Source organism: Carassius auratus, chromosome 13 (genome assembly GCF_003368295.1).
Source record: "Carassius auratus strain Wakin chromosome 13, ASM336829v1, whole genome shotgun sequence".
Lineage (NCBI taxonomy): Eukaryota > Metazoa > Chordata > Actinopteri > Cypriniformes > Cyprinidae > Carassius > Carassius auratus.
In genome coordinates, this window is record NC_039255.1 from 2482142 (window position 1) to 2501959 (window position 19818).

The 19818-nt window shown below is 37.7% G+C and overlaps 1 protein-coding gene across 11 annotated transcripts in view; it reads left to right on the plus strand.

Moving 5' to 3' along the window:
* LOC113112320 (lysosomal-trafficking regulator-like) overlaps positions 1-19818 on the plus strand; it is a 68549-nt gene that overhangs the window by 37278 nt on the left and 11453 nt on the right. For 8 of the 11 annotated variants that reach the window (XM_026277773.1, XM_026277779.1, XM_026277778.1 and 5 more), the window contains 24 exons: positions 523-672; positions 761-898; positions 1001-1199; positions 1663-1770; positions 1932-2514; positions 3694-3874; positions 4618-4787; positions 8830-9060; positions 9146-9312; positions 9397-9549; positions 10773-10934; positions 11580-11771; positions 11958-12130; positions 12772-12981; positions 14664-14840; positions 15747-15823; positions 15907-16095; positions 16191-16336; positions 17315-17408; positions 17493-17554; positions 17646-17701; positions 18237-18392; positions 18499-18743; positions 19592-19658. In XM_026277773.1, coding sequence (XP_026133558.1) covers positions 523-672; positions 761-898; positions 1001-1199; positions 1663-1770; positions 1932-2514; positions 3694-3874; positions 4618-4787; positions 8830-9060; positions 9146-9312; positions 9397-9549; positions 10773-10934; positions 11580-11771; positions 11958-12130; positions 12772-12981; positions 14664-14840; positions 15747-15823; positions 15907-16095; positions 16191-16336; positions 17315-17408; positions 17493-17554; positions 17646-17701; positions 18237-18392; positions 18499-18743; positions 19592-19658 — 4086 coding nt within the window. The remainder of the gene's footprint in view (positions 1-522; positions 673-760; positions 899-1000; positions 1200-1662; positions 1771-1931; positions 2515-3693; positions 3875-4617; positions 4788-8829; positions 9061-9145; positions 9313-9396; positions 9550-10772; positions 10935-11579; positions 11772-11957; positions 12131-12771; positions 12982-14663; positions 14841-15746; positions 15824-15906; positions 16096-16190; positions 16337-17314; positions 17409-17492; positions 17555-17645; positions 17702-18236; positions 18393-18498; positions 18744-19591; positions 19659-19818) is intronic. The other 3 variants (XM_026277775.1, XM_026277776.1, XM_026277777.1) reach the window with 3 other exon arrangements.

Here is a 19818-nt window from a genome sequence, read left to right on the forward strand (position 1 = left end):
TAGTTTTAATACAATTTTATATTTACATTTTTTTGCTTTCATTTTGTTTTATGTTTTTGTAATACAAAAAAAAAACATGTCCATAAAGTTTTTTTAATTTGTGGTAGTAGGCTACTTCAATTTAGATTTTTTTAAAATGTTTATTTTAGTTACTTTTTAATTATATTTTATTTTTAGATTTTCTTTTCACTTAAATTGTATTTAAAGTTGTAGCAATTTTGTTGTTTTTTAATTAAAAAAATATATATTTTTTTATATTTTATCCGAGTTAACTATTTCAAGTAACATTTTGTTTTGTTTTTTAATGGTTTAAGTTTAGTTTGTTCAAGTTTTAGTTGTTGAACTAAACAGCACACCCTGCTGGTTGTCATGTTTAATGCAGACTGACAGTAAGAATGTTTTGTAAATTCTCTCAGTATATTATTGTTTTCCGAAATACATCAGATTAATGAGTCTGAAAATACTCTGGAGTTTGATTTTAGACTGCAGCTCAGCAAATATGTCTCTGTGTTTGTGTGACAGACACTGTTGGACGGCTGCTGCAGCGGCTCAATCCTGACGTTCGGAGAAGACGGTCAGTTCCACCTGGACGCCGAATCCACTGCGGTGCTGCAAGATCTCACACTGCTTTCTGAAATACTCCTGGACTGGAAGATATGGGCCAAAGCACAGGTTCACCCTCACATCTGAAGGAGAACATACCATAGAGTTTGGTTATTTCTAAAGAGAGCTCATTGTAGTGGCTGTATGTGTGTGATAGTGTGGCGTGTGGGAGACGCTGCTGACCGCTTTAGAGATCCTGATCCGGGTGCATCATCCTCAGCAGATGTTCAACATACAACAGCTTCTCAAGGCACAGGTGGTGCATCGCTTCCTGCTCGCCTGCCAGGTGCTTCAGGTGAGACGTTCACTCCACAGACAAACACACGAGGTCTAGAGTTTAATTAATGCAGGAAAGAAGAGCAATCATAGTTAAGTGTCATCTTTATTATCCTCACAGGAGCATCGGGATGAGTACCTGACCTCCATCCCGCAGGAGGTCTGCCTCTCGTTTGTCAAAATCATCCAGGAGGTTTTGGGGTCTCCTCCAGACCTGGACCTGCTGCGGCTGGTCTATAACTTCCTGTTGGCCGTTCACCCCCCCACCAACACTTACGTGTGCCACACACCCTCCAGCTTCTACTTCTCTCTGCACATCGGTGAGAAACCTTCAGAGAGCACCAGTCTGATCACGAGGAGTCATTAAAGCCATCGTTTATGAGTCTTACATTAGGTTGGATCAATTTTATGGTCACACAAATTCTTAAATAGGACAAAAAAGTCTTAATTCTGAGAGGTCTCAAGTTTGGGGACAAAAAACCAGAATTGTGATGTGGCTTCATGTGATGATTAAACTTCAAAACATGTTCTGGCTTCCTGATTTAAATCAGATATTGTTTTGAACCATATTTATAAGCATTTATAGCAATACTGCTTGTATTTTGTCAGTCAAGAGTATGTTTGTCAAGAGATTCCTGACTAGCAGTTTATCACTCTTTTATTGTTATTTTATGGTTGCAGTAGTCTAGCATCGAGCATACAGCTCATTCTTCTTCATTAGTCATCATTCTTGCTGCATATCCTGTGTAGACTCGATAGTAAACCAGAACATTCTTCCCTCAGATGGTAAGCTGTACCAGGAGAAGGTTCAGTCCATGATGTATCTGCGTCACTCCAGCAGCTCTGTGCTCTCACTGTCTCCCTCCGTCTTCACAGAGACGCCCGCTGAAGGTAACACATCACTGCCGCCCAGGAGAAGGCCAAAATAGAAAAAAAGTCCAGCATTATTCACTGAAAATGTCCTTGTCTGACTACAAAAAACATGTTATTGTCAAACCTGAAAATGGTGATTCTGATTAAATGTTGCGTTTTCTTCTTCTTCTGTCCCACAGTACGCCACGCTTCGTCTCTCGAGCATGGAGATGAAGATCTGTCACTGCGTCCCCCAAGCATAGGCCCGTCTCCGCACTCTTCTCCGGCCCTGACGCCCCGTCTGACCCATGGGACCCCCGAGCCTGAAGAAAGGACGTCCCTGAGTACCCAGCAGGACCTGGGCAGCACGGAGACCCTGAAGCGAGGAGGAGACGAGCTCCTTAGCAGCTGTGAGTCTGCGAAGACCATTTGTGAATCCCAGAACGTGGGCGGCGATGAAGATGGAAACCGAACGCCCTCCATCAGCGTAGAGGAGGAGCACGACGGCGCAGCGGGCAGCCCGCCGGACTCTGAGGACCATTTCGATTGGACCAGCGAGGAAGCGCCACGCAGACCGGACAGCCTGAAGGGAATCCAGTCCTTCCAGAGGAGCCACAGTAACCTGGCCAGTCTGGGTTTGGCTTTTCCTGCACAGAACGGCTCTCTGACGATCGCTCGCTGGCCCACCGTGGCTGACCGTGCCGCTCCACCGGACGATTGGGAAAGTTACACCTACTCTCCCGGGTATGACAGACACAGCAAGGCGGACTCCGGTAACGACAGGTACTCTGAAATTACCAGATGATCTTATATTGTTGAAAAAATCGCATATTAAACATGATAAAACTGATGTTATGATGTGTTTATGTAGATTGTGATGTATATCTGAAAAATGTAGGGCAGTGCCTCAGTTCTGTGCATTGTGTGTTGATTGGATGTTGAGATGTGGGCGGGGTTTAATCACAGTAGATGATTTAAGAAGAAAATGTCTCATAATCTAAATTATTACACTTCAGAGTTATTTTAATATAGCTGGTATGCTATTGTAGTTTTTGTTCATTTTTTTGTCTACATCTAATTTGTTGAATTAGATTAAATTTTTTAATTTTTTGTTTTCACTTTAACTTTATAATGATATATCATTCATTTACTGTAGTTTATTTAGTTTGAGTTATTTTACAAACTAAAAATGTTGCAACAAGCTGAAATAAAATATTCTTGTTTTTTTTATTAATATTTATTTTATTGTAAGTAACAAAAAGTGTTTTGCTGTTGTTTTTAGTTTTAGCCTACGATAATAACTTTTAATAATAACATTTAAATAAGCTTTTTAAATGGTTCGTAATGCTTTTTAAGAAAATAAGGCATTTACAGTAAAATCATGCATAACAATTTCATGCACATATACTGTTTTTGTATGGAGCTAGGTAGTGTGCTTACTACTGAGCTAGAGAGTGAATTGAGACGCCTCGAAATCACTTAGCCTTTCTCACATCCATTGCATGGTGTGTGTGTGTGTGTGTGTTGTTCTAGATGTGTGTAATATATCCAGGGAGCTCTTTTAAATTCCTTGTGATGAATAAATAACACTCTTTAATTATGCTAATTTCCTCCGCTGAGTTTTGGAGATGAATGACTTATAATATTAGCATTCCTTTATAAGTTACATCATGTGTTTAATGTGCTCTTTCAGTCCACAGTTACTGGGTAATTGCCTCCTGACTTCATCATGGCCTTTCCTGAACTAAAGATATATCCCATCTACTGAGTAATCACTTAGACTCATTAAAAGTTAACGACTTTAAGTCTAATCCACAAACCGTATTTCGGCTTTACAGATGTGTCTGAGCTGTCATTAGGGCTCTTGTCATTGCTTCTTTCTTTATTAAACTCTAACAATGCTGGTTAAAAGCCTCTCTACAGTGATGATTTCATCATGTGTGTGTTTTGTGAATCTCTCAGGTCCAGTGCTGAAGACTGTCTGGTTCTGGTCTGCTGTGGTCTGTACGATCTTCTGAGAGGAGTTCTGCTCCTGCTGCCGGACGTCCTGCTGGAGGAGGTGATGGACAGACTGGTCCAGCCCGAGGCTCTTCTCGTCCTGGTCAACCACTCTTCTCCTCTCATACAGCAGGGCGTCATGAAGGTCCGCTCACATTCACTTGTCTTTGGGTAGTTGACAGATGAACATAGCTGGTTTTCACCAGTTCTTTTTAAAAGTCTTGCAGCATGACAGAAGTATTAAAAAAAGAAATATGCCACATGAGCTCATGAGAACTGCATGCAAAATACTTGTAAACAATTAAAAATGCTTTGTTAATTGGTTTTAGATCACACTTTCAATTAAACTGTTAGACTCCCATGTACTCCATACACACAAAAATCTCTTTATATCCGTAAACATGAATCATACTTCCACACAAATATTACACACTTTAGGTATTTAATAGAATTAAATATTTTTTTTTTACGAGTATATAAATTCATGATCAGTTGTTTTTGAAGATAAGCCCCTATTCGATAATGTAAATAATATTTAGATTAAAATTGTTACATTTGTATATTTCTCACTGTTAATCATTAGGATCATCACACTCACACTGAAGCCCAGTTTTTACATTTTGTCCTCGAAATTTCTAAGAATTAAAAAACAATTTGAGTAGACTTGTATATGGACAAATTATGAAAATATAAGATAGACTATTTTCTTCAGGACTGTAAAATGACTGGCCATTCACTGTTCCTCTATTACACATCTGCTGCTTTGGTTAGTTTATTAAAGCTGATATTGAAATAGCTGATTGATTGGAGATTGAGTAATAGGTTTCTTTTATTATTTTTATGTCTAATCACATACACGAATGGATACACAAACATTTGTTTCTGTAGCTGCTGGATGCCTACTTCAGCCGCGCTCAGAAAGAGCAGAAGGAGAAGTTCCTGAAGAATCATGGGTTTTCGCTGCTGGCCAATCAGCTGTACCTGCACCAGGGCTCTCAGGGTGTGCTGGAGTGTTTCCTGGAAATGCTGTTCGGACGACCGGTCGGACTCGAGGAAGAGTGAGTTTGACATGACCATGAGAGCCCACAGCCTGATACGATGCCAGCTATAAATGTTTATTATATTTTATTAATTTGCATAATTAAATTAAAAATCTATTCTTTTTATAAAAAATATATTAGAATGTTTTATCTGATGTTATATTATAACATTATTATTATTATATATTATACAATATATTTTTAATAAATAATATATTATAATCATATATTAAATATGTTATTATTAGAATATAATTTTATTTTTTTATTTTTTATTTATCCTTTATTTAACCAGGAGAAGCCCATTGAGATTAAAAATCTCTTTTGCAAGGGAGACCTGGCCAAGATAGGCAGCTGAATTACATCACATCATTACATACGTACAAAGACACACACTCAAAAAACCATGAAAATAAAATATTAATTAATAGAAACAGTTTGAAAGCCAATTATGCACTTACAATGAAATCTCAATTAAAAACATTGACATGTGAGGGAGTCCAACTCAAAACATCTCATTCTTAACTTAAAAACACTCAAAGGAATCAATTTACTAAGTTTTAAGTTGTTCTGCAGCAAATTCCATGTAAAAGGAGCAGAATAAACAAAGGCCTTTTTACCCAGCTCAGTACTGATATGTGGGACAGAAAACAAGACAACAGCCTGAGAACGCAGAGAGTAATGACCAGCACTTTTTTTCATAAGAAGTGAACATAAATAGGATGGAAGCACACCAAGAATAGCCTTATATATAAATATGTACCAATGACAAAGCCTCCGTGTGGCCAGAGCAGACCACCCTACACGAGAGTACAGCTCACAGTGGTGGGTGCGAGCTTTACAATTAGTAATAAATCTCAGTGATGCATGATAGGCTGCGTCAATCATTTGAAGGCATTGAGCAGATGAATGCATATATAATATATCACCATAGTCCAGCACAGATAAAAAAGTGGATGCCACTAACCGTTTTTTAACATTAAAAGAAAAACACAGCTTATTTCGAAAGTAAAAACCCAATTTTAGCTTCAACTTTCTCACTAGACAGTGAACATGAGGCTTAAATGACAGGCAATCATCAATAACAATTCCAAGATACTTATAAGTTGTAACAGTCTGTATTTCATGTCCGTCAAGAGTAATCACTGAAGGAACATTCAGTGGTCTATTCCGAGTGCCCGTGAAGAGCATACATTTGGTTTTTTCTGCATTAAGCACAAGTTTCAACTGTAGCAACGTGTTTTGAACCACAGTGAAGGCATTCTGTAAATGTGCAATGGCTTGTTTAAGAGAGGGAGCACAGCAGTAAATAACGGTGTCATCTGCATAAAAATGAAAGTTTGCATCAGACACATGCCGATTAAGGTTATTTATATAAATAGTAAATAAAATAGGACCTAACACAGATCCTTGTGGAACCCCTTTAAGGATTGGTAAAATACCTGATTGAACACCATCATACTTAATGCACTGGGTTCTGTCACTAAGATAGTTTGAGAACCAAGAGACAGTATTCTCTGAAAACCCCGAATTAAGAAGCCTAATCTTTAAAACATCATGATCAACCGTGTCAAAAGCTTTTGACAAATCAATAAAAAGTGCTGCACAGTGCTGCTTCTTGTCACGAGCAACAGAGATGTCATTTATCACCTTCATTGCAGCTGTGATGGTACTATGTTTTTTTCTAAAACCAGACTGAACTGGGGATAAAATGTCCTGTACATGCAAGAAGTATTTAATCTGATCACTCACCAGGGATTCAAGCGTTTTGGCCAAAACAGACAAATTAGAAATTGGCCTGTAATTATTTAAATTTGATGGGTCACCCCCTTTCAATAATGGACAAACAAATGCAGATTTCCATATTTTGGGAATAGTATTGCTCTCTAAAGTAAGATTAAAAAGGTACGTTAGAGGCTGTGCTACACAATCAGCAGCTATTTTTAAGAAGTAGGGCTCTATAAGATCAGGTCCTGGAGGTTTTTCAGGAGCCAGCCCTTTTAGGGCTTTTTGAACATCAGCCACTGAGAATGGAGTGAGATTGAAGACACTTGTAGAGACTGGTACATCTCTACAAGGTGTCACAGTATAAGGACAAGCAGTGTCAAACAAAGAACCAGACTGAATAAAATACTCATTAAAATGGTTCAATATCTCCAGCTTGTCATGAACTACTACAGACTCTTTCATAATAAAAGAAGGAACATTAATACTATCTTTGTTTGAAGAAAGTAATTTTATAGCCTTCCAAAATTTTCTGGGATCATTTAAGGTGTTAGTAGTGGCTGACAGATAAAAGTCAGATTTTGCTTTCTTAATAAAAGAAGAACATTTATTTCTTAACTGCCTAAAAACAAGCCAATCAGATGAAGAGCCAGATTTTCTTGCTTTGGCCCAAGCTAAATTGCGGTCATGAAGAATATCTCCAAGCTCAGAGGAAAACCAGGGATTTTCCCGCCCCTTAACTCTGAATCTCTTTAGTGGGGCGTGTCTATTTATTACTTGCAAAAAACTATCCCGGAAAAAGATCCAGGCTGACTCCACATCGGGAATCAGCTCTATTCTACTCCAATCACAATTAAACAAATCATGGCAAAAGCCCTGTTCATTAAATTTTTTGAGATTCCTCTTACATATTACGCGAGGTTTACATTTAGACATCTTAGTATTTCTTACAGCAGCAACAACACAATGATCACTTAGGTCATTGCAAAAAACACCAACAGCAGAAAATTTGTGTGGGACATTAGTCAAAATTAAATCAATTAAGGTGGATTTATCATGGCACTTAAGATTTAAACGAGTGGGAGAATTGATTAACTGTGTAAAATTGACAGAATCACAAAATGACTTAAATTCATCTGAACAAGGTTTCAGCCAGTCCCAGTTTAGATCACCTGCTAAAATAATTTCAGAGTAGTCCAATCTGGATAAGAGTTGAATTAGAGTCTGCAATGCAGTACTCAGTGCAGAAGGAGGCCTATAACACCCAACAACAGTAACATAAAGGCCCTTGGCCAACTCCACCTTCACTGCCAAAAATTCCAGCTGCTTACCGATTGATTCTGAATCGACTAACTTTACATTAAATTTAGATTTGACATAAATTGCAACCCCACCACCCTTCCTTGGTCTGTCAGCACGAAACACGTTATAACCACCCATTCCAATCTCCATATCAGTGATTGATTTTGTCAGCCAGGTTTCAGATAGCACAACAATATCTGCATCTGTTAAATTCACCCAAATTCTAAGCAGATCCATTTTGGATAACAAACTGCGAACATTAAGGTGAATTACACTCAAACCAGACATGGATTTCACATCAGATGGCAATGGAATACACTGCAACTCAGGGCCTGGATTTGGCTGCACATTGCCAGATAAAAGCAGCAATAAAAATATTAATAATAATTTATGTGTGTGTATGTCTGTGTGTGTTTACTTATTTATAATATAAAAAACTTAAATTTAATTTTGATTTAGTTTTTAAATTTAAAAAATTAAGTTGAAGTTTTAAATAGATAAAAAACTAAATAGACATTTTTAATAACAAAAACAAAAAACAAGTTTACTAAAACATTCACTAAAACTAACCTGAAAACAAATATTAGTATTAATAGTAAAATATATAAAATAATTAAAAATGTAAAAATATAATTATAATTCATAATAAATATATATATATTTATATATATATATACACAATTTATATATTATACAAATTTATACATTTATAAATTTAAATGTAAATTTATACAATTTATATATACAATTTATATATTATACAAATTTATACATTTATAAATTTAAATTTAAATTTATACAATTTATATGTACAATTTTCTATGTTTTTTTTTTTAAGGCACATAGACAAAAGTTTTTGTTTTTTTTCTTCTAAGATTCTTAATGTTTTAATGTTGCTGAATATTTATTGTAACGAAGAAACCCATTCAAGAATCTCCTGCAAGATTACTGCTACATGAAACTTGCTTTATTTCTACTAAATGAACCCAGCAGCTTCCTTGTTAATGAGAGCCACTGTTCCCTCTGGTCTCAGTCTGGATCTGGAGGATATGGAGAACATCTCCCCGTTCAGGAAGCGCTGTATCATCCCTGTGCTGGGTCTGCTGGAGAACTCTCTGTATGAGATCTCACTCGTGCACAACAGCCTGTGTCTGCTGCTGCAGCTGCTCAACGCCTGCCCGAAGCTGACCGACATCCTGCTGGACCACGGCCTGCTCTACGTGCTCTTCAACACACTGTCCACCCTCAACGGCCTGGAGAACGGGTAATGGACCATATTTAACATCAGCGATGGGGAAACTGCTTTGAAACTGTAGCTGGTCAGTCTACATGGTGTTTTTGCTCTGTAGGATTCCTCCGAACGACTACAAGCTGGTGGTGTGTGACATTCAGCAGCTGCTGGTGGCCGTCACCATCCACTCCTGCAGCTCCTCGGGGTCTCAGTACTTCCGCATCATCGAAGACCTGATCACCCTGTTGGGCTACATGCAGACCAGCAAAGTTCGGCGGACACAGGGTAAAGAAAACTAATACTTTTATATGGTAATGATATGTGACTTTACATTCAAACGAAATAGGAAATTCTCGGTTGTTGTTTCAGAAATGGCCACAGCACTGCAGTTCCGCGTGGTCCAGACAGCCATCGATTTCATTAAGACCACGGCCAATCAGGACCCTCAGAAATCTAGCAGCTATGTTCACGTGCCCACTTCACCGCATCACGCTCTACAGCAGAAACGCAAAAGCATCTCAGGTGAGAAGCTTTAGAGCTCAATGGAGTTGTGTTTGTCTCAGTTATGTGATGGTTGGGGTTATTAAAAAGCCTTTAAATGCATAGCTTATCCTGAAATTAAACTTTGGTCATCATTGACTTTATTGTAGTAGTAATTTAGTATTTTAAGTTTAGTTTTAATAATTTTGTTGTGGATTTTTTTGCTATTTAAATTTCTATCTAGTTTCGAGCTAAACTAAGTTTTGTTATTGTTTATTTATTTTATTATATTTATTTATTATTATAGTTTCATTATTCATTATATATTTACTTTTTAAGTTATTTTGAAACAGTAATGTTCATTTTTTTTGATGGTTTTAGTTTGTTTAATTTGGGTCCATTTTGACCCGGAAACAGCACATTAAAAAAAAAAGTATTATGGGAAAACTTTGGAAATTAAATAAAATGATCAAAATACACATACCGTATTTTCTGGACTATAATTCACACTTTTTTTTCATAGTTTGGCTGGTCCTGCGACTTATAGTCAGGTGCGACTTATCAAAATTAATTTGACATGAACCAGGGGAAATGAACCGAGAGAAATGAACAAATAGAAAACATTACCGTCTATAGCCGTGAGAGGGCGCTCTATGCTGCTCACTGCTCCTGTAGTCTACACTGAAGACATAGAGCGCCCTCTCGTGGCTGGAGATGTTTTCATGTTTTCCCTTGGTCCTTGGTTCTAAATAAATGCGACTTATATATGTTTTTTTCGTCATCATGACGTTTTTTGAGTTGATGCGACTTATACTTAGGTGCGACTTATAGTCCAAAAAATATGGTAATTTATTATTATTATTAATACATTTATTTATTTTCTGATTTATTTTATTAATTTTTTTAATTAAGAATTATTACCATTTAAACTAAATTGTTACACCTTTTCTATCCAGGTAAATTTATACATTAAATTATGCTGTTTATTTTTCATTTTATTTTATTTTTTACATCTATTACCGGTAGTTAGATATGTTTGAAATTGTAATGTAAAAAATTATTTTTCTTTCCCATAACTCCATCCCTTTTTAGGACAGAATTTTATAGTTAAATTTGAATATGCACGTACTAACACACTATAAACAAAAAAAAGATGTTTTTTCATATCCATATTTATGTTACATCTCATTCATCTTGTCTTACCCATCAGCCCTGGATGTTTCATGTGTTTCTGTTGTGTTATCACCTCCCCTCACACTCCCAAGGTTCAATGGGGCTGAAAGACTCCATAATTCCCTGTATTCCCCGGCAGCACTACTGCTCGTACGGACTGATTCCTCCGCCTTCCCCGTTCAGCTTCCTGTCCCAGGATTCCCCCCTCCCCTCCCCTACCGGAGCAAACTCCTACATGTTCCCCTCAGACGCAGGTAGCCATCGACCCCATCCGCAACAACAAAACAGGCCACAACATCCTGGCTCTCTCAGGGATGTTGAGTGCGTGCAGTGACGTGATTAAAGCGTGTGTGCTGCTCATCGGCTCAGTGTCCTGGACTATCCTCAATGAACTCAGAGTTGCTCCGGGACTCTTAAGACTCTTCCTGCAACTCTGCCTGTTGATTAATCATTCACATTCTCTCTCAGTTACACCTGACATTAACATCATCCTTTTTTGAGCAGTAAATCAAAATATTAAAATGATTTCTGAAGCTGAAAATACAGCTTTGCATCATAGGAATAAATTACATCTTAACTTATGTTACAATAGAATACAGTCATTTTAAATAGTAATAATATTTTGCAATTTTACTGTATTTTTGATCAAATAAATACAGCTTTTTTTGAGCTGAAGTGACTAATTTAAAAGAAACGTAGTAGGGTGCATGTGGCGTTTCAGGTGTAAATGACAACATGCCTTGGCTAACCTCTTAATCATCACTTAAGGTGGATTTCTGTCTGTCTGTCTGTCAATCTCTGTGTATTTGTGTGATTTATGATGCTCTGTTATTTACACACACCGTTCCTTTAGTTCAGTAAGCATGTTGATGTGTTCACTACATGCGTGTTGTTATCAGGTCGCAGGCGGTTCACGGTGGCCCCGTCAGACTCGCTGCTGACTCAAATGCGATTGGTTGCCAGTGATGAACTTAACGAGATGATGCAGCGGAGGATGAGTCAAGAAAACCCCATCAGAGCCAGCGAGACGGAGCTAGTCCAGAGACTGCAGAGACTCGTGGTTCTGGCTGTTAACAGACTCCTCTATCAAGGTACAGAAGACACACATCAAATCTGTGAATAATATTACAATTATTACTAAACACTTGAATGCAAATTACATGCTTCATAAAGTGTATGCAGTCTACCATTGTACTTTTTTGTAAGCAATAACAAGAAGAAATCCATGCGGACTGAGTACATTTGTTCCACGCTAACAGACTGTCATTAATCTCCAGACATCAAACATGATTTCTTTGACTTCCTGAACTTTCCTGAGTCTCCTGATCACTCGATGTCTGGTGAGCAGACGACTGATGAGAACGACTCCACCCCGATCCCACCGGGAAACATGAAGAGCTTCCGGAAAGATATTCTCAAACTAATGATGGAGGGCATAAAGATCGGCTTGGTAAGTTACTTATAATAGACACCAGCATGGCATCAAATTACCCTTTTGTTTTTGTTTGTTACTAGTTTTATTTTTTGAATCGGTGCACATTTTCAGATACAATCGATGACACGGTTATCTTTGAACGGTCTTCATTTGGGAACCTTTCTCAGCAAATATATTAGAGTATGAATGATTAATTGATTAATTTGATCAATCAGTGCATAGTGTAATTGATTAAATGTATTATTTAAAAAAAAGTTATTGACATCCTTATAATCAATAAACAGCGATATTTGCACACACACACACACACACACATCTATATATATATATATACAGGTCTTTTGCATTTCTATTTGGCCATACGGTCAATTAAACATTTAAATGAGATAATTATTTATTTTTGAAAAATAAAATAAATAAATAAATAAATAAATCTACATGATAAAAATAAGGCTTCTAAAAAAAGGTAGGTATCAGTGATTGTTTCGGCAGACACTTCTTCCTGTAATCAGTGTTTGGCTTCAAAAATCCTGATCGGTGCTAATAAGATAAATGCAGAATTATATGCTAAAGTTCCTTCCTTCTGTTGATTCTTTAAGACGGTGTCTGGCACTGGCCCTGCGGTCACTAACTAGTGTTTTTTGTGATCTCCTCAGGGCAGTGCAGGTCGTGGTGGCGCTCCTCGCCAGCAGTGGAAGCGAATCCTCTGGTCCTGTCGTGACACGTTCAGGGTTCAGATCGGCCGCATGCTGGTGCACACGCTCAGCCCCGCAGTTCCTCTGGAGGACAGGAGGGAGGCGCTAGAGTTCGTCCAGGAGCAGAGCTACTCGGAGATCCTCAGAGAGAGCCTGAGTCCCGGCCTCGAGGTGAGGACGCTGATGTGTGGACAGAAAAGGCTTTTTGTTTTTACATGCTGACCAGAGATGGTGTGACATTTTGCTTTGGTTATTTGCTGATCAGATTTGTGTATCCAATCAAAGCCCGTCTAACATGCACGCTTCCTCTGTTGGGAGGAAGACCGTGACATTTCACTGCTCTGCTTCTGACATACAGTAAATAACCCACAGAAGCATTTCATGACACTGTTTCCATAGCAGCAGAGCCGTCCTTCCTCCATTATACTGCAGACTGGCACTAAAAACACCATCAACCCTCAGAGCCACAGCACAACAGAACTGCAGCATTCGCATAAAGCAATTATCGAACACCTCACTCTGATTAAACTACACATGACAGTCGCTGCTAATAGCAGTTGTTGTTATTTGTTTTAATGGCCACAGCTTGCTAAAGGGATAAATGGAAAAACACTAAACACTTCTGCAACAAGTTTTCGACATAAATTTGAGACCTTTTTTCTAAGCATTGCAGATATGTATGTTTAATGGTCTTTCTGTAAATTATATCTTTGATTTTATTCCCTGAATGGTATAAAAATCCAAGGTATTTAAGGTATTTTCTGGGCTTTTTTGTTATTATTTTCTCAGTGATATAATACTGTATTCATTTCATTAAAATGAATCAAACTTTCCAACTAACAATTTTTACTTTTGAAGGCTAAATCAGAAACACTCTTTAAAGATCCTTTTGATTGGTAAAAAAAAAAAAAAAAACCTTAATACAAACCTCTAATTAACTCACGATTTAAAAAAATGTACAGCATTAAGACTGAAAAAAATAAATGAAGACACAAATAATACATGTATATTTTAATTACGTAATGTAAAAAATTAATTATATTAAAAATGTTTTTGTATCATTAATTATGAAAATATAGTGCCATTTCTTTTAAGTACTGGTTGAAATATACCATATTTTCCGGACTATAAGTCACACTTTTTTTCATAGTTTGGCTGGTCCTGCGACTTATAGTCAGGTGCGATTTATTTATCAAAAAATTAATTTGACATGAACCGAGAGTTCACATTACCGTCTCCAGCCGCCAGAGAGCGTAATTTTTTCTCTTGGTTCTTGGCTCTAAATAAATGCGACTTATAGTCCAGTGCGACTTATATATGTTTTTTTCCTCATCATGACCTATTTTTTTGACTGATGCGACTTATACTCAGGTGCGACTTATAGTCCGAAAAATACGGTAATTTATTATTATTATTTATACATTTATTTATTTTCTGATTTATTTATTTATTTATTTATTTATGCATTTGTGTGCTGAATTGTGTTGTGAATTCAAAACTTGCAGTACTTTATCAAAAATAGTGGTGAAACTTTGCACCCGTAAATGCCTATTGTTGCAATCTTGCTTAGTTTTTCTAAGTTTTACACCAATGCAAATTTAAATGAAATGGCTTTAATCACTAATGGCTTCTCAAAGACATGTTTGAGGGTGAAACAAACAAAAATCATGCACTTCAGTGGTTAAATAAAGGGAAATTGACTTTGGAAATGTGATTTGGAAATGTTTTTATGTTGAGTTTTTTTTTTTTTTATCTTCGGTGGATAAATAACAGAAATATACTGATATATTGTAAATACCACTAATTATAATTCCTTAAAATCCTTTCTTTTGTGTTGTTGTATTTTTTACTAGCACGGGCCCAAGCTGGCTCTGTATCTGTACGAGCTGTTGCACGATCACAAAGACTCCTTGAGCAAAGAAGAGCAGGCGGCTGCCAACACCTTCATGACGGCGCTGAAACTCTGCGGCCACCGCTGCATCCCACCCAGCGCTCCCGCCAAACCTGACCTCCTCAGAGCCATCAAAGAGGTGCGCATGGCCAGACACAACCTCTGAGCTTATATGCTGTTTGCATGAAGCAAGCTCAAACAACAACACAACAACATGGGTTTGATTCCCAGAGAAGGCAAAAACTTGAATTTAGTGTAATTGCAATTTTTAACATGAACGGTCTAATGTAACGTGACGTCATTCAAAAATTAAACCAGTCAGATTTTAGCTTTCAACAAAATCATGACATAGTTTAATATTAAATATTTGCATCTATTTGAATTGATTTAAAAAATCATATTTTCAAAATGCATTTATTCCAGAAAGAATCAACATAAATCTGTATTTGGGAAAACAAAGACATTTATTCAGTGAAAAAGTATGAAAATGCTTAAAATATGTTCGGCTCTGGATCAAGCAATATTCAGTCTCTATGAGACTTAAACAAATGGGATGTATTGATGATACATGCATAAAGCTGGTTATTGTGTATTATTACAATTACATAAATCTGACTTGTTTAATTTATGCATGGCTGACCAATATGCAATAAATTAAACAGATGGAAATTTTAAATGCAACTTAAATACGTACATTTTAAATCTAGGCCTAAATATTGTTTGTGTAGATGAAAGCATCTTTCAAATGCATACATGTAAATGTAAAACTCAAACAATATGTAAAATATGTATCTAGATCTAAAGCAAACGCATAGTAATTCATATATTAATTTGTTAGTCTTTTACTTTTATTTGCTGATGTTGATTCTGCTGTGCATATTCTGCACATTTTAGTTTCCCCCTGAGGTCTACATATTATATTATTCCAGGTTCACATGAGTTTACTAGTATTGTGAATGCTAGTAGTGTAGTTCTGAACCGCTCAGTTGAAGTGTTTGCATTTTATTAATGTTCATCTGAAGCTGTTTTACTATTCCTTATTAAGGAGCAACTGAAATACGAGTCAGAGGCAAGAACCAGCAAAGGAGCCTGGGAAAAGAAGCTTGCTAACACTCAGAGGAGGTGAGCGCTCAGAGAGAAAAACAAAATCTCAAAATAAGACACGCCTGAGGTATTTTTCTGAGCTCTTTGGTCCTCCGTTTCAGCCTGTTGCAGAGGCTTGATGGGAAGTCGAAGGACATCTCGAAGATCGCGGCTGACGTGACTCAGAACGTGTCTCTCAGGCAGGGCATGGAGCGGAAGAAGGTCATGCAGCACATCAGAGGCCTGTACAAGACGGACCTGAGCGCCAGCCGCCACTGGCAGGAGCTCGTGCAGCAGCTCACTCACGACCGGTCAGTTAATAGTTGACCGTAGACACTCGTGTCATCATTTATTCTTCCTCATGTTGTTTCAAACTTGTATGATGTTGTTTTTCCCCATGGAACAGGGCGGTGTGGTACGATCAGTCATCTTACCCCACTTCCTGGCAGCTGGATCCCACCGAGGGGCCCAACCGAGAGCGGAGACGCCTGCAGCGCTGCTACCTGACCATCCCGAACAAATATCTGCTCAAAGACAGACACAAACTAGACGGTGAGCTTCCAGCCCTCGGACTGATCTGCTCAGCTGATTCTCTACGGTGTATTTTCATGATCCAGTTTCTTTAATCAAAAGCATAAACAAACAGGAAAATCTTTCAAGAACATGTCTGGGACATTTTTCACCCCAAAATAAGTAAGTAAAGGAATATATACAGTATAACTAAATTAAATGGTAAATATATTAATATAATAAATAATTAAGTAAAAGTCGAATGAATGAGTACATAAATTAGCATGTAAATGAGTACATTTAATAATTAAATTAAATGAATAATTATTGCGTTGAATTACTTAGTTTTCAATTATTGAGTATTGCGTTAAGAGCGCAAGGTTGTGGGTTCAATTACCAGGGAACATATGTTAGGTAAAAAATGTTAGCCTGAAGTCGCTTTGAATAAAAGTGTCTGCTAAATGCATACATTTAAATTTAATTTAAATATGTAAATGAATTAATACCTAAATAAGAACATTTAATATGTTATTAAAATTTATAAATGAGAAGTAAATAAAATAAGTACATTTAATAAGTAATTAGGTAAAAATAATAAGTAAATAAATAAATATATGTAAATAAGTAAATATATGTAAATAAATAGTAAATAAGTACATTTAATAAGTGATTAAGTAAATAAAATAATAAATAAATAAAATTAATTTTACACTTCGTGACAAAATGTGTGTTTTTTTTTTTAGATAACCAAATGCGTATGACCGTAACACAAAAGTTCCAAAACCTGTAATACCATGGCAATTCTGTCACATATGTTGGAGTGCTGTTTAATCCGAATGGTTTATGAATATGTAAATCACACACTGTTGCCCTCTGAAACATCATTGTACCATGCTAGCACCGCAGTACTGCCTGTATAGAGTGGTTGCTCCAATGCCAGAACTTTGCCAGAACCTAAAAACTAAAGCTTTTGATGCTGTTGGTTTTATTGGTCTCGTGCATGTGGTTTGTCTGTCCCAGATGCTATCAAGGCTCCTCTGGTCTTCCTGTTTGAGGACAAATCTCACTCCTCTTCATCCATAGTGAAGGACAAAGCCACCAGTGAGCCCATCAGGTACTCACACAACTCCCGTCTCACTGCACAACTGCACCATTTCAAAGAATTAGAAAACCCCAAGCATTTCTTCTTTCTGTTTAGGTCTACAAGAAAGTGTGTAAGTGTGGCGCCCTCTAGAGAGACAGTGGGAGAGCTGCTGCTGGGTAAGACTCGTCCTCCCTCCATAACATCAGTCTTGTGTTGGCTGTTAATTGTCTTCACTGGATGCTAAAATATCGTTTTATGGGTCGGCAGGAAAATCTGGGATGTACTTTGTGGAAGATAATGTTACAGAGGCATTTGATAACCAAGTAAGTTCTTTTCTAAACGTTAGGGTTAGTCTTTGGGACTGAGAGCAGCAGCAGCAGACTGTGTTAAGTGACAGTGGTTTTCTGAAGGACTTATGAAACCATGCGGCTCTATTTAAAACCGCAGCATGACTGTTTCTCATCCAGTGCCATCTGAGGGGTCAAAGGTCACACACATTCATCTGAGGTTTCCTGCCTTGCCTTACACAGACTGAGATTTCTCTGGATTCTGGATTAGTATCATTTTTCTCTATTAAGATCAGTTTTGAATCAAGTGACAGTATTTCATACAGCATGCTACCTTAGAAGACAGATGCCTACATAAGCAAGGTTTTGGAACACCGCCTGCTTCATTCTACACGTGCATAATCTTTAATCACTCATTTGTATCCATAATGCATTGCAGCTGTCATTAGGTGTGTGCAAGTGTTACTAAGGGATTTTATTTATTACACATAACATGATATAAGAGTTTGGTAACATCACCCCTAGAAGATTTGATGAGGCATGTTTAGAGGTTGATGGTGTGTCTTCACAGCAGAGTCCTCATGGAGAGACCGAACCGGCCTCCTTCTCCTGGACCTATGAGGAGATAAAGGAGGTTCACAAGCGCTGGTGGCAGCTCAGAGACAATGCTATGGAGATCTTCCTCACCAACGGCAGGACGCTGCTGCTCGCGTTTGACACCACCAAGGTAACGACATCAGCTGCTGAATGACTTAATATGTGCAGTTCAGTAAATTCCTCTATATGTCATTCCCATGTCAATTCTGCCACTCTCTCTCTGTTCTCGGTCTCAGTTTCGTGACGATGTCTACCACAACATCCTGAGCTCAGAGCTGCCCAACCTGCTGGAGTACGGGAACATCTCTGCCCTCACGCACCTGTGGAGCTCCGGACAGATAACCAACTTCGAGTACCTCACCCACCTCAACAAGCACGCGGGCCGCTCCTTCAACGACCTCATGCAGTATCCCGTCTTCCCCTTCATCCTGCGAGACTACACCAGTGAGACGCTGGACCTGCAGGACGCCTCCATCTACAGGTCAGAGCACACCTCGCGTCAACATCATTACTGTATTCATGTATTCAACTACATTCTCGCCCAAAATACTTTTCGAAACTACATTTCATGACATAATAACAGTGATATTTTGAAAATTATTCGAATAAATGGTGGTTGAAATCACAATGCGGTGTGAACTCAACCAATCAGCATGTTTAGAGCCCAAGTCCCGCCCCCAAAAGTTCCAGACCTTGGAAAAAGTACTACCTCGCCAGCAGGGACTTTCTGAGGGGCACTTTTTTAACCTCAAACTTTATTTAGATCCTGTTTCCTGCGGTGGAAACACACCAGTATCAGCCCTAGTTCCTGGGTAAAGTTTCAGTGGTGGAAACCTGCCTTTTTACAGATACATGACAGGTGAAAGTTGTGTCTTAGAAACCCTCTACAGTCACCGAACTCTAGAAGAGACCTGAAGAAGAGCGGAGCAAGATCACAGCAGCGCAGTGTGAGACACTAGACATGTGCTGAAGTCAACTCCTACTGATTTCTGACAGCTGCGACCTCCAAAATATGTGACCAAAATAATAGTGGTTACTGTTCTCTGAGTTTGATCACTGTGTTTTCCACTAAATAAAGATTTTAATTAAAAATATATGTAAAAAGTAGATTTTTCATAAAATATCATAAAGTATCAATTAAAATATTTTGTTTATTATTTTTAAATATGTAACTTATATAGTTCTATGTTGTGAAAAGATGTAGTCGCTCAATGTGGAATTTACACACTATTTTGTTTCTTTTAATATAGATATATTAGTATCGCCAGGTATGCAAATAAACAAAGTGACATTTAGTTTTGCTCTCTGTTTGTGTTGTTGATGTAACAGGAACCTCATCAAACCCATTGCAGTGCAGTCTAAAGAGAAGGAAGACCGTTATGTGGACAATTACAGGGTACTGCAGCACTGCAGGCTTTAATTCCTGTTTACAGCGCTGCCTGTTTAGTGTTAACCAATCACACTGTGGCTCTGTTCCAAAACCTGCTACCCTGCCTACATAGGCAGCATTTTTTAGGCATTTCCAGCGCCAAAGGCCTTTCCAAACAATAGGTAGC